General features: G+C 39.5%; 2 protein-coding genes across 2 annotated transcripts in view; one reads left to right on the top strand and one right to left on the bottom strand.

Annotated features, from left to right (window-relative positions):
• LOC121729050 overlaps nt 1–19,408 on the bottom strand; it is a 36,556-nt gene extending 17,148 nt beyond the window's left edge. The window contains exons 1-5 of the mRNA XM_042117438.1: nt 19,370–19,408; nt 18,702–18,891; nt 14,708–14,821; nt 14,256–14,408; nt 5,365–5,569 (exon numbers count right to left, since the gene is read on the bottom strand). Coding sequence (XP_041973372.1) covers nt 5,373–5,569; nt 14,256–14,408; nt 14,708–14,821; nt 18,702–18,891; nt 19,370–19,408 — 693 coding nt within the window. The 3' untranslated portion in view covers nt 5,365–5,372. The remainder of the gene's footprint in view (nt 1–5,364; nt 5,570–14,255; nt 14,409–14,707; nt 14,822–18,701; nt 18,892–19,369) is intronic.
• Nucleotides 761–2,499, top strand: LOC121728562. The gene is made up of 3 exons (XM_042116732.1): nt 761–923; nt 1,333–1,509; nt 2,203–2,499. Exons 1-3 carry the CDS (start codon nt 863–865, stop codon nt 2,418–2,420), a joined length of 456 nt encoding a protein of 151 aa, XP_041972666.1. The 5' UTR covers nt 761–862; the 3' UTR covers nt 2,421–2,499.
• Nucleotides 19,409–20,538: the final 1,130 nt, after the last annotated feature.

Below are 20,538 nucleotides of genomic sequence, written 5' to 3'. Positions count from 1 at the left end.
GGGAAAATAAATACACTATGGAGATTTTTTGGGGTTAAAAACATAACAAAAAGCAAATGAAACCAACGTCCTTTTCATTCGATTAACATCCTGGCAAATTTGTTGTTTGTTTGTTTTGGTTTGTTTGGTGGAGTGCGTAAAAGGCCTGACAGACGTACGAACTTAAATTACGCGGGTTTTAAGTTCGCGAACTTACTCGGCTCGCGTCGGTGATTCTCGTGTGTCACCGACGCGAGCCGAGTAAGTTCTAATTACCATGCCCAGGCTCGCGGCTCGCGGCTCTTTGCTGACACACAGGCGATTAAGGCTGGTATAAATAGTCAGTACTCAAGATGCATCTCAGTCTCAAGACACGGTTCAGGCTCTGTGATTGGTTGGCTGTCAAAATTTGGACCAATCACAGAGCCTGAACCGTGTCTTGAGACCCAGACGCATCTTGAGTACTGACTATTTATACCAGCCTAACTCCTAAGATCGTCGAGCCATAGTCTGCGTACTCACACGCACGTCTGTCACCCCCTTAAAAAATGTCTCTTTGGTCGAGCGAGCGACAATGTGTTGTGTATCTGTTTAACTGTCGAGTGATTGAAACTACTAAATCGAATAAAAGTAGTTTCAATTTTATATTCGATTTTTTTTCTGTAACAAAGCGATTGGGGATTTGTTTTTGAAAACGTATCATTTTGGGGAAATATAAAAATCAGTTTGGGGGAAATCGTAAAATTGCATCTGGCAACCCTGCTTCAAACGTCAAAAGTTGAAATTTGGAAAAGTTGTAAAAAGTAATAAATATCGCATTGTAATTAACTTTTGAGGCATTTTATTAATATTTTGTGGATAATAAGTTCGTTAGTAGGTCAAAATGAAATCCGGAAGAATTTTAATACTTCTCCTTACTTTCGTCGTTATTAAAAATGTGAACAGTAAGTAAATTAAAAATAACTTAATTTTACTGTAGTGAACAAGTTTTCAAGGTAAAGTGAGAGTTTCGAGTGATGATTTAATAACAAATTAATGTGAATAATTGTTATATAATTGTTGAGATTTGATTATGCTATGATCACTATTGTGTGCAAAAATATACATTTGCCATTTAGTTAACTTAATTAAATATTCTCAAGATGTACCTACATTAAGATAGATTTCTATACTTTATTTATAATATATTTCATTCTTTATTTATAATATATTTTTACGGGGGGAGGAGAGGGAGGGGTAAACCCCCCGGGTTTAGCCCTCATTCTTCTCCCATATTATAACAATTTTGGGGTATTCTCTTATAAACCTTTACAAAAAAAATTGTTTTAAGTACTTAAAATTATTTATTTCCAGGCCTCCAAAAGCGCTGTATTGGTTGTCGATCTAGGGGTGAATTAGGTTCGTGCGGAGATCCTTTTCCTTTCAATGTGACAGATCCAGAGGCTGAAGTTGGTATACATGTGGTTGCATGTCCATCAGGCTGGTGCGGAAAAATGATTGAAGGCACCACAGGGGCATTCCGAACTGACGGTATTTGCAAACCTTTTCAAAACTTTTAGAATCTTAATTTAATAGCCACTAAAGCAAATCATTATATTATACTAGATGACTCCCGCAACTCCGTTGTCCAAAACTTGTTATCGCTTGGGAACCACACATTTTTTGGGGACAAAAAGTATCCTATGTCCTTTCTAGGGACTCAAAGTATCTCCATGAAAAATTTCAGCCAAATCGGTTCAGCGGTTTGGGTGTGAAAAGGTTACAGACAGACAGACACACTTTCGCTTTATAATATAAGTATGAATAAAAATAATTTTGATAAGATAAATTACATCAGACTGTCTATTTTAAGCATTACTCCAATTCTTAACTATTCCATTCTAAACTTTTGAAGACCCTCATTGTTGGTAACATTCTAAATTATTAAAACTAGACTAGATAACTAGATTATTAATAACTATAGAGAAATTAGTCCAAAAAAATAGCCTATGATCCTTGTGGTCTACTTCTTATCTGTGCCAAATAACATAAAAATTGCTCCAGTAGTTCGTGAGATAAGCTCTTTCAAATAATTTCCCCCGTTTTTTCCACATTTTCCTCTATTTCTTCGCTCCTATTAGTCTTAGCGGGATAAAATATATCCTATAGCCTTCCTCGATAAATAGGCTATCTAACACTAAAATATTTTTTCAAATCGGACTATGAACTAACTTTTATTTACAGATTATGGTGCTGCTACTCAGAGAATGTGTCTCCAAAGGTCTCCAAGTGATGATGAAGAGCGATGCGCATATACAGTTTGGAATCACAAAAAAGTATACATGTGTTTCTGTAATGGAGATCTCTGTAATAGTGCGACCAAGGTGCCCTTCTTTTCTCCTGTAATTTTGTTTACAGCATTGGTGGTTGCATATAATTTTTACTTTGCAGGCATTTTATGATATGGTATGCTTTTGTTTTGTAATCAAGGATTCCCATCTTACTTACCTAATGAATTTGAAAGAAAGTTATTTCTAGTATAATGTTCAGACATTATGGAGGCATTTAAATTTTTTAAATAATTTCTTCTAAATTTTGCAAAATTGTATCATTCAACAACAAATTTAGTATATTCTTTATGTAGCCAATTTCATAGTCTTTCAATTAATGCTTAAAACAATCGAATTTAAATCTTTTAGGTAAAAGTGTGAGGTCAAGTGCAATTGGGTGACTTGATTTGGTTTCGGTTGGTTTCAAGAGGTTAAGAAACTGAATTCTTGAATTCTTATATGTAATAAGTGACTATCTCCACTTAATTTGTATTTGCAATTGTGAGAGAGCTGTAGAGACAGACAAAAAGACGTCTTCACTTTTACGAAAGACTATCCTTTAGTCAGTAGTTATCCTTTACTTCCACTATAAGTAATATTGAAAAAATAAGTCTAGACTCTATTGTAGGTATTATTGATATAAATCCGTCCATTATTTTAGTTTATAAATTAAAATTATATTTTATAAAAATATTTTTAATAATGTATTATACATATTGTACAGTATTTATAAATATTAAGTTTCAAGTTTCTTAAAGGTAAAAGTAGCATTGTGTTCCATTTCGTAAAATAAAATAAATTATTATCAATATTTATAATTCACTGGTAGCTAGAAAAATACTCAAGTGAAATAATTATTTTTTATTGAAACATTTGTCAACACTCAACAATAATTAATAATAGGGAAGATGCAATATTTTTATTTTTGTGTTTATTTTATAGAACTCCATGTAGAATAGACCACAAGTATATTTTAATAATAATAATAATTTATTCAATATTTATTTCAAATCATAATACATTTAAAGCTTATAAATAAGACAATATTTAAGATAATCACAATACAAATTTAGTTGTTATCGTTGGGAGCTGTACTAGTTAAAACTGTGACACAGTTCCCATACAAAAAAATTAAAACACTGGAATTTACTGCAAAAAATGCGGTTTAAAATTGTCAATTTAAATTTTGGCGCCAAAACGGATCTACAGACTGTATGATGTCACTACTGTTTGACAATTATTGACAATGGGCCCACCTGAGTACCTCTCAAAAAGTTGTCACTTGTCATGCCCCGCGTTCCATATTTTAGCGTATGGAGTGTAGATGGAGGAGAACTATCTCTGTATGTAAAAAGTGTCTGCTGAAATGCGTTAAATTAGGGTGGCGCTACAGTAGCAACAGGGTAAATTTTAAATCATCTAGCAGCTTTTATTTCAGCTATTTTAGGTTATATTTTAATATACTTCAATTTATATTTTGTCACCAACGGCTACACTCATTCCATACCCTTTGCTGCCTTTGACTTTTCAACTGTTATTTACTGCGTACAGCTGGACACTTTTTCAAATATCCCCCATATAAGATAGTTCTCCTCCATCTACCCTCCATAATTTAGCGTTAAAAACGATCAAAACGCTCAAAATAGGAGACATTGTGATCGTTTTTAACGCTAAATGGAACGCGGGGATAGCAGATATGACGTCAGTCGTCACTGAACGCTGGTTGTGTTTTGAAAATTGAAATCAGTTTCGTTTCAAGTTAGGTACTTTTAATTCGTAATTTTTGTAAAGAAAAAAACAATATTTGATATTAAATATTATACCTTGCAGTCATGGCCCTTATTTTATATTTTTTTAACATTTTAATAGCAAAATATTCATAAATATTATATTTGCATGTTCCCTATTAAAATTGAATGATCTGCATTAATAAAAAGATGCACTTACTTACTTAATTATTTTATACAAAAAATAAGACTCCCTCAGTTTGGTTTTATCAAGAGTTTGTTTACATTCTATTTGCTACAAAGCATATTAAGTACTTACTTAATAACAATATATTTTATTGGCTAAACTAACCTTTGTGCAAAATGTCAATTCAAATGCTCAAGATTTAGTTGTAAGCTTTTTACTCATTATTATTAAGTAAGTATTAAAGCGTATTGTAAGTATATAAAAAATATTGTACTTATATCCATGTAATTTGGATTTTTTTATATTTTTATTCTTTTGTTGTACGCAATTATACATATTTTATACTCAATTTATAAATATTTACACATTTTATAAGAGAGATGAGGTATTTTTACACTAATAAATATTATGACACAAATTCGATTTTTTTTATTATAAAACTTACCTAACTAGAATAAACTTTAGCCAATATAAGTATTTTTAGTAACCAGCTGTATTATTTAGTACTTAATTGTTAAAACACAGAAACAAAACATACTTAATGAGGTTGTTGGTGTGAGCTGACCATCATATTTTACTTGATTCTGTACCCAAAGGGTAAAAACGGGTTTCCAGGGTGTATCTCAAGAACCGCTATAGCTAGACTTATTTTTACAGATTGTATAAACTTATCTGTTGCTGTTATAACAAAAAACAAAATAAATTAAATATTTAGAGCTCCCATACAACAAACATGATTTTTTTGATAGTTTTTGCTATATATAATAATGGCAACAGGTAGACGACGTGTCTTGAAATGTTCACAAAATACTCAGTTAAGTATATATTTTATACTGAGGTACTTTAATTGATAGCAAAATTAAAATAAAGTTAATAATTAAGGATACAAAAAAACAAAATTTTTGGGCTATTTTTGCTCAATGGTACGAAACCCTTCGTGCGCGACTCGCAAGTCCAACTCGCACTTGGCTGATTTTTTTGCCTATTCATATGTCTGTGAATAGCCCGTAAATATTTCTTATATCAAAGAATAATATTTTAAACATTCCATGTACTTATAATGAAATAAAATTTATTCTAGCTTGGCTAGTTATAACAATATTATGTCGGTGGTCAATGTTATGACCTGCATTATAGAGGTACACCGTACAGCACAGGCCAAAGTGAGTCTTAAGTCCTATAGTACGGCCACGTGTGACGTATGCTGCCGATGCGATGTGGCTTGAGGTTGTTATCGATTCTTAGCTCCTGGTTCTTCAGAAGTGACTCTATATGCGGAATATCGTGAAAGTACAGCATACCGTGCCTTCGAGATTTCGAAACTGCAGCTATCGCCTCTGTCCCCTCTATCAGGTATGGATCGTTATCTAGAAATAAAAATATTAAAAATGTAATTAATGTGCATTATTAAAGTGGAACTAACGGTAAAATTGATCTCTTAGTTTTTATAGACAGTGAGTTGCAATCATGGAGCTAATATAGAGCTCCGTGGTTGCAGTACTTTAGCGTCAATCGTTGGAAATTCTGTAACCTAGCGCCATCTATTGGAAATTATATGGTGACTTTTAATTTAAATAGATAGCGTTTTATATTATATTTATGTAGATTAGCTTAAAAATACTTGCATGATAATAAGTTTAAAAATATAAATAAACTAGCTGTCCCGGTGAACTTCGTGTCACTTTAAAACCTTCCCTGGACTTTTATGAATATTTTAAGACTAAAATTAGCCCAATCCGTTCAGCCGTTTTTCGCCAACACAATTGAAAATCCATTTTTATATAGGTAATAGATAACAATAGTCCATCCAAATTTATTTATCTATTAGTTGTCGTCTAATTGAACTACCTAAGTATGAACGGACTGCGGTTAGGTAAATATAGCACTGGCTTCATAAAAAGAGCCACGGAGGTGTCAACCGAACACATAAAAGATTATAATATAAAAATGGTTTAGAGGACCGGTTGGTCTCTAAGAGTTCACTAGAGGTCGGAGGAGTAAAGAGTAAAACTCGATTTACTGTGGTGAACTGAAGTGATTTATTTACAAAAATGCGCTGCTTATATACAAAAAAATGAGTTAGTTATTATTATTACAAAATGTACAAAGGTTAAAAGATTGATTGTGATTGGCTATTACAATTAGAAAGAGATGTACAGAAAGGGATAAAACATTTACAAAAATTAGAAAGGGAAAAAAATTGAATAAGAAATATTTACAAAGCAATTATGATTGCCGCGCGAGAAACTGGCCGCGCCGCGGCTCGCGGCGCTGGCATCGCCCGAGTATAAATATGGGCTCTCGCGGGCCGCGAATTCAGTCCGCGCGCGCATTCCATACAGACGACGTCTCGCTGCCGGTCGCCGCCGTGCCGGTAATAATTGTAGTGCCGCCATTTTGTGAAGATGGAAGCTCTGCAAACGCCATGAAGACCGTAGCCACGCTGCGAAGATCCCTCGCTCGACGTAACCTCGATGTGAAGACGCGTAGTGTTGTTGCGAAGAATTCTTATTAGAAAAATGCCTTTTTCAAGGCCGGTTCATGTCCGGTATTATTACACGGACAGCTGTTTCTCTCGTCATTGCGAACGTACGTTCTTTGCAGAGCGATTTTCTTGTGTTTCAACTTCTTTAACGAACGTATACAAAGACGGCGTGCGTTCTTTTCAGAGCGCGTTGTTCTCTTTGTTTCATCGGCGAACGAACGTAGGTACTGCTACAGTGCTCCCCCTCAAGCGAAGCGTACCGGCAGTCTGACGACACGGCCTGTTCTTGTTGTCTTCTGTGCTGGACTTGCTGGTAACTTCTGCTTGATCGGTGTTGCACTTGGTAATGGTTGTGAGGTAACAGGTAAAGGTAATGAGGTAACGGGTAAGGGTAATGAGGTATTTTGAGGTAAATTATTGGTATGTGAAGGTAAGGTAACAGGTAAATTGGTATTAGGTAAGTTGAGAATTACCGGTGACTGTTGTACATTGCTCGTTGACTCGCCGAGGTAATCTTCACTCAGTATGTAGGCGGGCTTCAAACGATCGATGGATACTGTTGCTGTGCGATCGGGTAGTTGTATTACGAAGTATTTTTCTTCTCGTCGGAGAACTTTGTACGGCCCGTCGTACGGTGTTTGAAGTGGTTTCCTTACGGCGTCATTACGTAAAAATACGTATTCGCACGTAAGTAGATCACGATGTATGAAGATGTTGCGTTGGTTACCGTGGCGCTGTACATTGTTTTTCGGCTTGAGAGAGTTGATGTTTTTTCGTAGTTGCTCGATGTAGGTATGATCTAGGCTCGACGATGATGATGATGATGATGTTGTTTCGAAGAAGTCGGCCGGTAAACGTAAGTTACGACCGTAGGTTAATTCGGCGGCGCTGACTCCGGTGTCCTCTCGTATGGCGGCGCGTAGTCCGAGTAAAACTGTAGGTAGCTCGTCGATCCACGATGTATTACTGTTGATGAGTCTTGTTTTCAGTGAATTCTTGAGACTTCGATGCCAGCGTTCGATCATGCCGTTAGATTGCGGGTGGTACGGTGTTGTACGGGTTTTTTCGATACCCATACATCGTGTTAAGTTGACGAACAGCTGACTCTCGAACTGGCGTCCTTGATCGGTTGTTATTGTAGTCGGACACCCGAATCTCGCTATCCATTGCTCGTAGAATACTCTTGCGACGGTTTCGGCGGTGATGTCGGTGAGTGGTACAGCTTCAGGCCATTTTGTCGAGCGATCGATCATAGTGAGTAGGTATCTATGACCACTCGCTGTTGTAGGCAGCGGACCGATGATGTCGGTGTGTGTATGTTGAAAGCGGTCGACTTGTGGGAATGTCGACACGGCGCTCGATGTATGTCGTTGTATTTTGCTTCGCTGACATTGTATGCAGGTTTTCGTCCACTCGCTAATGTCGGAGTTCATTGACGGCCAGAAGAATTTTTGCGCGATGAGTTTCCTTGTTGCTTTTGTTCCAGGATGACTTATGTTATGAATGGAGTCGAACACGGCGCGTCGAAAGTCTTGCGGAATGTACGGCCGGACGTATTTTGTTGAAGTTTCGCATACAATCTTGATATCGGAGTTAGGTAGCGTAGTTGTTTTGAAACTTAAGTTTTCTTGGCTGTAGAGTGTAGGTAGCGTGCTGTCTCGCTCTTGCGCGCGAGATAACTCTTCATAATTTACAGCTGACGGCGTGTTGATTGTTTCGATGCGGCTGAATGTATCGGCGACTATGTTGTCTTTTCCGCTGATATGGCGAATGTCGTGCGTGAATTCGGAGATAAAAAGTAGTTGTCGAGTTCTTCTCGGAGTTTCCGATGTCGATGTTTTCTTCTGTAGGGCGAATGTCAATGGCTTGTGGTCGGTGAATATTATGAGTTCTCGGCCTTCGAATATTTTTCTGAAATATTTTACTGACATGTAGATAGCTTGAAGTTCGCGATCGTAGGTGCTGTACTTCGTTTGCGCTGTAGTAAATTTCTTCGAGAAGTAGCCGAGTGGTTGCCATTTGTTATTGTTGAATTGTTGTATTACAGCTCCCGCTGCGGTGTCCGAGGCGTCGGAGAAAATAGCGATCGGTGCTTTGTGATTCGGGTGGGCGAGCAAAACAGCGTTTTTGATGCTATTTTTGCATGCCGTGAATGCTTCTTTTGATGTCTCGTTCCACTCGATCGGTGTCTTGTCTCGCTTTTTCGCATTATGTAGGTATGCGTGTAGCGGGGCTTGAATTGTAGCGGCGTTCGGAATGCTGTCTCGGTAGAAGTTTAGCATACCGAGGAAACGTCGTAATTCTTCTATGTTCTTCGGTAGCGGAAAATCTTCGATGGCTTGTAGTTTATCTTGTGGCGGCTTGATTCCGTCGCTGTTTACGGTGAAGCCGAGGAATTTAACTTCTTGCTTGCCGAGTACACATTTAGCTGGGTTTATCGTGATTCCGTTTTCTTCTAGGCGTTGAAGAACACACCGCAGATGTTGGCGATGTTCTTCTTCGCTGCTGGATGCGATCAACAAGTCGTCGATGAACGAGAAGACGAAGTCGTAGCCTTGCAGTATTTCGTGTATAAAACGTTGAAATGTCTGGCCTGCGTTCCTAAGGCCGGGACACATTCTCGGGAATTCGAATAAACCGAATGGTGTGATGATTGCTGTCTTCTCTATATCCTCTTCATGGACTGGTAATTGCTGGTAGGCTCGGTTTAAGTCGATCGTCGAGAAAATAGTTTTTCCGGCGAGTTGAAAGGTGAAGTCTCGTAGTCGGGGAATAGGGTAGCGGTCGGGCTTCGTTACTGCGTTTAGTCGTCGGTAGTCGCCGCATACCCTTATGTCGCCGTTTTTCTTCGGTACGACGTGAAGTGGAGAAGACCAGGCGCTCTTGCTGGGACGACAGAGACCTTGTTGCATCATATTTTCGAATTCTTTCTTGACTTGATTGTAGCGATGTGGCTGTAGCGGTCGGGCGCGACAATGTAGCGGTGGCCCAGACGTCTCGATGAAGTGTTCGACGCTGTGTTTCGGTGTAATATTCATCGCTGTCAATCTCGTGATGCCGGGGAAGTCTTCTAGTATGTCGTGGTACGCCTGCGTGCTGTCGACACTACGGACAGTAGGTACGTCCGTGTAGCGTCCGGGAGCGTTAATATGTAGACTGGTTCTCCCGTCGATGAGTCTTCTATTTTTCAAGTCGACTATGAGTTCGTGGTGTTGCAGGAAGTCGGCACCGAGGATTGGCTTCGAGACTGCGGCGACGATGAACTTCCATTTGTATGGTCGGCGAAGTCCGATGTTAAGTTCTAATGTTTTCTCGCCGTATGTCGGTATGACGGTGTTGTTGGCGGCGTAGAGTTGAAAAGGTAGCGGCTGGAGATGGAGGCCTTTCTTTTTCGGTATGACGGATATATTGGCACCCGTGTCTACCAAAAAAGTGAGATTCGTAGTCTTGTCCGTGACGAATAGGCGGTATTGTTTGTTGTGAACGCCGGATTCCGCCGCTGCCAACGTTCTGCTTAGTTTTCCGACTTGTTGTTGAATGTACACGGTTGTGTACATTTTCTCGCTTCCTTGCCGAATCTGTTGTGGTAATAACAGAATGGCGATGGTGATGCAGACCGTGGACGCGATGTTGATCGTTGCCGGAATCTTGATGTCGATCTGTATCTTGAGCGTTGATAGTGTCTTCTTCTATAGTTATTGTTGTTGTGCTGATGTTTTTTTAGTTCAGCGACCTCTAGAGACAGTTTTCTTACTTCTTCTATGAGAAGGCACTCGACGTTCGATGATTTTGATGCGGGGCTATTTACACGATGAGTTGATGAGATGCTATTTACAGTATTTACATGTGACTGCTCCATTATTTTGTCGGCCAGCGCAGCTTGCTCGTCGAGTGGGGTCCTCGACTGGAACGTTTCACTGACGGCTAGGACGGAGCGAATATTTGTCGGGAGGAGGTTGGCCCACATGAGTTACTGTAGCAGTACCTACGTTCGTTCGCCGATGAAACAAAGAGAACAACGCGCTCTGAAAAGAACGCACGCCGTCTTTGTATACGTTCGTTAAAGAAGTTGAAACACAGAAGAAAATCGCTCTGCAAAGAACGTACGTTCGCAATGACGAGAGAAACAGCTGTCCGTGTAATAATACCGGACATGAACCGGCCTTGAAAAAGGCATTTTTCTAATAAGAATTCTTCGCAACAACACTACGCGTCTTCACATCGAGGTTACGTCGAGCGAGGGATCTTCGCAGCGTGGCTACGGTCTTCATGGCGTTTGCAGAGCTTCCATCTTCACAAAATGGCGGCACTACAATTATTACCGGCACGGCGGCGACCGGCAGCGAGACGTCGTCTGTATGGAATGCGCGCGCGGACTGAATTCGCGGCCCGCGAGAGCCCATATTTATACTCGGGCGATGCCAGCGCCGCGAGCCGCGGCGCGGCCAGTTTCTCGCGCGGCAATCATAATTGCTTTGTAAATATTTCTTATTCAATTTTTTTCCCTTTCTAATTTTTGTAAATGTTTTATCCCTTTCTGTACATCTCTTTCTAATTGTAATAGCCAATCACAATCAATCTTTTAACCTTTGTACATTTTGTAATAATAATAACTAACTCATTTTTTTGTATATAAGCAGCGCATTTTTGTAAATAAATCACTTCAGTTCACCACAGTAAATCGAGTTTTACTCTTTACTCCTCCGACCTCTAGTGAACTCTTAGAGACCAACCGGTCCTCTAAACTAGTTTAGAGGACTCTTAGAGACCAACCGGTCCTCTAAACTAGTTTAGAGGACCGGTTGGTCTCTAAGAGTTCACTAGAGGTCGGAGGAGTAAAGAGTAAAACTCGATTTACTGTGGTGAACTGAAGTGATTTATTTACAAAAATGCGCTGCTTATATACAAAAAAATGAGTTAGTTATTATTATTACAAAATGTACAAAGGTTAAAAGATTGATTGTGATTGGCTATTACAATTAGAAAGAGATGTACAGAAAGGGATAAAACATTTACAAAAATTAGAAAGGGAAAAAAATTGAATAAGAAATATTTACAAAGCAATTATGATTGCCGCGCGAGAAACTGGCCGCGCCGCGGCTCGCGGCGCTGGCATCGCCCGAGTATAAATATGGGCTCTCGCGGGCCGCGAATTCAGTCCGCGCGCGCATTCCATACAGACGACGTCTCGCTGCCGGTCGCCGCCGTGCCGGTAATAATTGTAGTGCCGCCATTTTGTGAAGATGGAAGCTCTGCAAACGCCATGAAGACCGTAGCCACGCTGCGAAGATCCCTCGCTCGACGTAACCTCGATGTGAAGACGCGTAGTGTTGTTGCGAAGAATTCTTATTAGAAAAATGCCTTTTTCAAGGCCGGTTCATGTCCGGTATTATTACACGGACAGCTGTTTCTCTCGTCATTGCGAACGTACGTTCTTTGCAGAGCGATTTTCTTCTGTGTTTCAACTTCTTTAACGAACGTATACAAAGACGGCGTGCGTTCTTTTCAGAGCGCGTTGTTCTCTTTGTTTCATCGGCGAACGAACGTAGGTACTGCTACAATGGCTATAAAAGACAGGAACGATAAAGTCCTAAGCCACATGGCGGGTAGATTCGACACAGAACGATATCTTTTTAACAACCTAGAAACTCCACCCAGCTTGAGTGACCCCTCTCCACCAAGCCAATGTCACAACATCTAAAGGCAAAGGGTGGCAGCATAAAATCTAAGGAAATCGGAAAATGTCGGATCTACTGGCCGCCACACCGACTGGGACCTCACCGTTCAAAACATTAATATTATTATTATGCAATTTATAAAACAATAAATATATATAATTATTTATTATATATAACATATTATACTCTATTCTATTAAATATATATATACACATAATATATTAAAAAAAAAAGTGTCCATGGCGTGATGGACCACAATTAATTAAAATTCATAATATTATTTCAATTATCCTTGGTGCGAAAAATGTAAATAATAAAATAACAAAAAAAGGATATGGACAAACAGTCCATAGACGGCCCCAATTTTATAATAAAAAAAAATAAATATATAGCACTGGTCAATTTAGAAGCCCCCGCAGAGGCCGCAGACTACAGACTACAGAGTATAACAGACATGGGCGTACCCAGGTTCTGGGCCAGGGGGGGCAAATTACGCAGATTCCTTGGGGGGGGGGGGGGGGGGGGGGCGCAAATCAGATTTTTTTTTTATAAGCTAGGTGTTTATAAAGTTACACCCTATATTATTACGTTAGGGTAACTAGAATGAGTGTTCATAAATAAAATCCTTTGCTAACTGGATTACGTTTATTACGCAAGCGACCACTCGGGTTGCTGCACCAAGAACACTCATTCTAGTTACCCTAACCTAATAATATAGGGTGTAACATTGGTGACCCCGTGACAAGTGACTTTTATGAACTATTTTCGGGACAAATTAATAAGTGAACATTTTTGGTGATGAATCCGAAACCGGGACAGTCGTCTCAGCTCGCCGCCCAGCAGGGGCCAGCGCAGGCCACGCCCGAGTTTAGTCACGTGTCGGCAATTAATTAACTAACGGTAATATTGGATAACCTAATTACTGTGGCTGACAAAATGATGGAGACTTCGTAGCAGCCACAGATCCCCAAATTATCCACACCTCATCCTGTCAGACGAGATGATAAAATTCTGGCCGAAATCGCAAAACTGAGCGCCAGGATAGCTGACATGGAGAGATCTCGCAGCAGTTCCCGGAGGAGAGACTCCAGTCGTTTCCGGCAACGTTCCCGGTCTCGCAATCCCAGCCAGAGCTCAGAGTGAAGATTGGCTGTGTTTCTACCACTTCCGTTTCAAGGAGCGTGGCAACAAGTGCGTGAAACCCTGTTCCTGGAAGAAGGGAAACTCTTCGGGAAACTAGAATAGGGTCGCCTCGACCATAAGCCGCGTTGGGCGTCCGCGCCGGTCGAACCCGCGTCTGGCTTGAACGGGGCAGCCATATGCTACAACGACCGGTCAGCAAGCAGAGCACGGGGTCCCTCTCCTGGTCATTGCACGCGTAGCTACGGCCCACACCAGACAATCGAAGAACACCACAGGTCTTCGGGGGGAGTGATGTGGCGGTACCCACAATTCGCCTAACATTCCTGCATCGCGCTATCGAAGTTTCGGAGAACGGCAAGATATATACAACGTCTGAAATGACGTCAGTGGGCTTCGGCCTGACCGAGCATGCTATCTCGCTCGGTCGGAAGATCATCCTTTTCGGGCGCCACTAACAACGTTAAAATAAAAAATTAATAATTTTTAGTTGTAAAAATATTGTATTGCAAACAAATGGCAAAAATTCGTTTTATTATTTTTAATTTTTATAGATGAAACTACTAGATAATATACTTAGTAGGGACGTCAACATGATCCAAATTGGGGTTTCAGTATTTTATTATCGGCCGATATAAATTATTACTGTGCGCATCTAACCGCACCCTTATACATCTTCATAAGCTTTCGATCAAACTATCGGCCGACTAAAAGTCTGCAGTCTGCGGGGGCTCTAAGATGTTGAAAAACCTGTATCTCCATTTAAATTATTGTCCGATCTTCTAAAGTTAGGTCCAAGGTGCGGAGGAATCGGTGGCAGGAACAGTCCGTTCGGCCACAGGGATTCTGGGTCAGGCGAATCAACTTTATATGGAGATGGGGGCAGCACCGGTATGTTGTACTCTGAAAAGAAAAATTAAGAAGTTGGGCATTTTCAATAAAAAGTATAAAAAGATTTGGACAGCGTCGTAGAGAGACTTTAGCAGTACCCGTATTAAAAATATTTGGGAATAGGGCCCTCAGCGAAAGTGATGATTTTTTACACGTGTAGACTGGCATAAAGTGCTCTTCATCTATATAAATTTAACATCAAAGGAATAAAAAAATAGCCACAGCCGAACATATCTTACATACTTCCAAATAGGAGGCGGTTTAACCGCCTCCTATTTGGAAGTCAGTTAAAAAAAGAAAAAAATTCAAACCCATATAATTGTTGTACTGCCAAGGTATGGTGTTTTGGCGAGGGAACTCTTCGACTTGGAAGGGTATCGCTGGCTTTTGTCTCGCGTACCCGATGCTGTGACCTCGCTGCGGTCCTGAAACACAAATAATATCCTTTGATGTCTCATGTTTCCATTAATATACAATAGTAATGAGTGATGCTGGCATCTGTAATCATCAACAAAACTTGGTTGACTACTGGACCAAAACGGAACCCTAACAAGCTGATTTTTGTATACTTATTGATAGGTTAATAATTATATAATTTAAGAGTAACAGGACCATCGAGTCAAAGTATGAATTTCTATCTCCGTGTATGGCGGCTCTCGACTAATGCCGGCTCTTGATATAGGCGAACGCGTTGGCCAACGCGTCTGCAGACGCGTTGGCCCAATGTGTAGAACGGGCGTTCGCGCGTTGGCCGTAGGTATTTAGACGTTGGCCGACGCATCTGCGAGCTTGCCGCGCGGGTCGGAAATGTCGGCAAAAGATCAAAGGACATTTGTCGCAAGCTTCGCGCTCCATCCACACATAGGCCGCGCGATCAGTTTGCCCGGAGTTATAATTATGATAATTATTATAATATGTAATAATTTTTGTATGTAATAATTTAATAAATAATAAGTAGGTAATAAAATAATTACTTATATTATTTTAATATTATAAAATATTATGTAAAAGTAAGTTTATTTCTTTGTTTGTTACGTTTTCTCGCCTTTTATTTATTTCCAGAATACTCTTTAAAAACTTTTTCTTGTCCACATTTACAAAGTAATTATAAGCTGTGAATAAATAAACAGCTGCAGCTGTTAGCGACTAAACATCCATTTTGAATCCGTCCGCACATTGGCGCGATCCAAAGCATACTGAACGACCTTCCTATGTGTGGATTACTCACAAACGCCGTTGCAAGCGCACTGCCAACGCGTCTGCAGACGCGTTGGCCCAATGTGTAGAACGGGCGTTCGCGCGTTGGCCGTAGGTATTTAGACGTTGGCCAACGCGCGAACGCCCGTTCTACACATTGGGCCAACGCGTCTGCAGACGCGTTGGCCAACGCGTTCGCCTATTGTCGAGAGCCGCCATATGTCGAGAGCCGCCATTAGCCACGGAGCTCATACGAAGAGGAGCTGGCCTAAGCAACTGTGCACTGTGATTTTCAACTAGGTCCTGACGTCATCATTGTGGGCGGGGCTTAAGTTAGTACATTTTCAGCGTTTGTCAGGTGCACACGTAACGAGACTCCCAATAAATTGGTGTTTTCTACGTTTTTAACAACGAAAGGATGAAGTATTGTGTTTTACAATGTCAAAGTTACTCAGACAGACGTTCTGATAATATAAATAATATCACATTGCATCTGTAAATAATTTTAAATGTAATTTAAATATAAAAGTTCTAGAACATTTCAGATTTCGGCATTAATTATACTACTTGACACTAGATGGCCAAACCTTTGAAAGATAATACAGACGTAAATGCGTATAATTTTGCATAAGTTTATTGGAATAATCATACTTGAATACTGGTAACTGTTATACACTTAGTCTTAAACACATTTAATAGCTAAAACCGTAGTTATATAGCTTTTATTATTATACTACTTATAAACCGCCATCTGTCGTCATCTATGATAACTATTTGAAACGTAACAAATATCCAGGGCTGTATTCAGAATTATTATTTTATTAACCGATTCAGTGCGGATGACACGGTAGCCGTGTCATACATGTTTATAACGTGTGGTGTCAACCTTTTTTAAAGGTGCATTAATTGCGGATTACACGGCAGCCGCGTCTTATGGGTTTTTAACGTGTGGCATATGACACGTGAGCCGTGTCATTTAAAAAAACGATTGTATCTCCCTCAAATTACACTTTAGAAGGTTCTACTCTGAACAAAATCATCTTAATTTTCCACTTAGAACAAGCCTATAGGCTTCGCCTCATAATATTCTGTGAATTAAAAAAACGTAGGGACCGTCAACCTTTTTTAAAGGTGCATTAATTGCGGATAATACGGCAGCCGCGTCTTATGGGTTTTTAACGTGTGGCATATGACACGTGAGCCGTGTCATTTAGAAAGCGATTGTATCTCCCTTAAATTACACTTTAGAAGATTTTACTCCGAACAAAACCGTCTTAATTTAAACGTAATGCGTTGATATCAAAGTATTACTAATCCACTAACGATTTTTGTTTTCATCTAAGTTGTTTCTTTCGAAAATATTTTTAACTAGCTGTTACCGCAAACTTCCTTATCCATAGGAATAAAACGTTTCCCTGCGGTTAAAAGTGGTATTGTACCTATGAGTTTTATTACTGGAACTCTCCTCCTTTTTGGAAGTCGGTAAAACTTAACAACGAACTTGTTTAAATTTATCTACGAACGTATAATAATTTACATCGGAAACCCCGATTATAATATTTAGTATACTCATTTTTCTAACTTTGAAACCTACATAAGGTTTGCAACATCTGAATAAAAAAATCGCTTACCTGCCATTTTCAGGTTAACACTTAGTAAAACTACTCGAAGTCAACTCAAAACAACGTAGCCTTCCGTTAAAATCAATGGTTTGGGCTCAAATAAACAATAAACCTTTTTGAACGTGGCGGGTGACACGGTAGCCGTGTCATCTACTTCTATGGCGTATGACACGGATAACTTGTCACGAGAAAATTGTTTTTTTTTATTCCTTTATTCAAAGCATTACAATAAACTTACAGAAAAACATGACATAGTTTCCCATACAAAAACCTAAAAGGTTTATCGGTTTGGGAGAGACGTGTGCCGCCACGACTGAAAGTCTTCAAAAATGTGCGCCGCATTGAATCGGTTAAGTATCGCAATGACAGTTTTATTTGCTAATGTTGACGCGCGCTGACATTTGGCCAGCCGTAGGTTATTCATTAAAATTTTTTTCATGAAATTTTTTAAAAAGAGTACTTACCTATTACCTAGTACCCACCCCATTCCCTTCCCTACCCTATTACCTCTTAAAAGGCCGGCAACGCACCTGCAGCTCTTTTGATGTTGCGAGTGTCCATGGGCTACGAAAGTTGCTTTCCACCAGGTGACCCGTTTACTCGTTTGTCTCTTTATTTTACATTAAAAATTCGGTCAAAATTCTAACCCTAATTTTAATGATTGACCTTATTATAATTAATATACATTTTTTAAAGTTCTGAGTACGTCCCATAATATTTAAGAATTTTGACATCTAGTGTAAGATAGCTGAACTACGTAGAAACATCAACATCGACCTAAGCTAGTAGTTTTGCTTTTACACGATAGGTGAAATATGGAAAAGTGGGCGGAGCTTGACACTTCCTCACCCCGCAAATTGTCACGCATTGTTTCTTAAGGAAATTTGATTATCACACCTCCTCTCTGTATTAGCTCCGTGCTGTTAGCTACCACTTTCGAGATTTTTCGAAAATAAAAATGTTGTTCGTCTTATCAAAATGAAGCTACTCACAAAAAATTAGCTTGTTATAATTATATTAATAGTTGATAGTAATAAAAAAAAATGTTTTAGGGCTCCTGTACTATACTTAATAAAACGTTTAGACATTGGAGCGTCGCAGGAAAGCAATTAAAATCGATGTGGCGCCTTTTGGTACCCTAGCACAGAATATATATTAGTTGTACCAAACCCTAGTCCCTAGGTAACGCGTTCCTAGTCATGTGCCTAGCTAATTTTCCTCATAAGGGCGCGTGTAACATGTCAGTAGCGCCACCAAAAATACACTCTACGTAGTTGTCGTTGTTTCCTTTAGGTATAATAATACTTTACTGCCAACAGCTGATCAACAAAGTGCTACCTATCAAAGAAATTGAATTTTAAGCAGAATAATTGGAGGGGCTACACGAATAGGTAACCCCACAAAATAGCGCTGGGCCGTCATCTACCTTTCAAACAACTGAACTCTGAACGTTCCTTGATATTTTAACGCTATAAACAAAGCTTACTTCTCGTTCCTCTAAAACTGGGCCTGTGGTTCCTTCTGTCGTCGGACACGGGGTTTCCCACTCCGTGAGTGAAGCTGCTCGCTGGCGTGTTCACACTGACGTGCGACGCGAACTTGGTGCGAGTAAGCTCGTGTGATGACGCCTTCATGACGATCAGGCTGATAAGGAAAACCAGGTTATGCGAGGACTTCTGCAACAAAAACAAATTTGAAATGAAACGTTTTTAGACCAGATGCAACTATAACGTTGATGTCGTGTTTGTAATAAACGTAGGTCTACCCTTTAGGTACCAGGGCCGGATTTATATTTTTTATGAGTAGGTATAGGCCACTTTAATTTTGCCGCCCCTACGTACGAAGTACGAACTCTGCTGCCATCCTAGGACGCTGCCGCCTGCCGTCCATAGGCCAATGGCCTATACTGCCTATACATCCAGAGCTGGTACATAGTAAAAGGAGGGGTAGGTACGATATATTATTTTGCTTTAACCCAGCCTACCTATATCTTTCCCGTGATTTATAGTATAATATCTGTGACGTAGGCAAATGACAGTTGATATATTTATAGTTTTGACGCTACGAGGCGACGATATCAAAACTTGAATGCCTGATTGTACGAATATAATGGTAATTCTTTTGTGATACCATCGCCGGTTGCGTTCTACTTACCATAATAATTCCGCCAACATCTAAATAATACATAGCCATGTTTGGTAAGATCTTGTACCGAATTCGGCACTTCACGGTAACAAGTGCACTGATCTTCAACACCATAAATGGCCAAAAACAACAAAGTTGGGACTTGCTTCTTTAGTCTTTATACCTAGGCAGGTAGGAGACTGCCGACTGGGAAAGATATTAAGTAGGTACTTATACTGTGCTCGCCGAAACATGGCGGTAGCGGTCATTGACTCCCTGTCAAAAACTTGTCATTTTCTATACAAACCGCGATTGACAATGCAGTGTCAGATGTTCCCAATCCATTGTCAAGCACGGTTTATATAGAAAATGACAAGTTTTTGACAGGGAGTCAATGACCGCTACCGCCATGTTTCGCCGGGTACAGTATAGTTTAATTAAACTTATAAATTGGCGACCATTAGTTATGTGCGGTACATTGTTTCTAGTCGTTATATTAAATTACTTAATAAAAATATTTGTTATACTTATTATAGTCCCTTCTTATTACCATTACCAATATTATTTGTGAATTGCAATGTAAGTAATGCAATAACAACAAACTTGAAGTCAATTGGAAACATTTTAAAGAGAAAGTGTTCTACATACAGTTACAGTATTATGATTTCACTTAAGTCAAAGGATATTGTTCCTTTCTACCTAAGAATTTTTGTGTTCAATGAACAAAGTATTTTTTTAATAACACAACTAATCGCTGTTTGGCGCAAAGACTTCTAATAATTAGAAGTCTTTGGTTTGGCGTCAGGCTCAGGACTTAGGACACTGCATTGGGTTGAAGGCGCAGCCACAGAATATATATTAGTAGTACCAAGCGCAGCACGTCTTGTTCACTGTACTATAATACCATTAGACACTTATTACTTTTTCTCGTAGTTTAGAAAAAGTTTATTAAGTACTTTTTATAAATAACAAATTCAAATAATAGATGTACCTGCATCAGCTTTTATTGTTGGTGGTAGTACCTCAGACAACTTTTCTCTTGAGCGTAAGTTGAATAAATTATCGCAGCTCAACGTTAGATCAAGTCGAGAGACGTCCGCCTGTGGCATGTAGACGAAGCTTAATATGCTCTATGCAGCCTAGACCCTAGTTACATGGTGGAAAACTCTTCCCTCGTGTTGAGCCTTAAAAAAGTTTAT

The sequence above is a fragment of the Aricia agestis genome, chromosome 7 (genome assembly GCF_905147365.1).
Source record: "Aricia agestis chromosome 7, ilAriAges1.1, whole genome shotgun sequence".
Classification (NCBI taxonomy): Eukaryota; Metazoa; Arthropoda; class Insecta; order Lepidoptera; family Lycaenidae; genus Aricia; species Aricia agestis.
The sequence above is the reverse complement of the archived record's forward strand: the minus strand, read 5'-3'. Positions and strand labels throughout refer to the sequence as shown.

Coding starts and splice junctions, on each gene's coding strand:
- LOC121728562 (XM_042116732.1), top strand. CDS start 863: ATGAAATCCGGAAGAATTTTAATACTTCTCCTTACTTTCGTCGTTATT. Junction 924..1,332: donor CGTTATTAAAAATGTGAACA/GTAAGTAAATTA, acceptor ATTTATTTCCAG/GCCTCCAAAAGCGCTGTATT. Junction 1,510..2,202: donor AGGGGCATTCCGAACTGACG/GTATTTGCAAAC, acceptor TTTTATTTACAG/ATTATGGTGCTGCTACTCAG.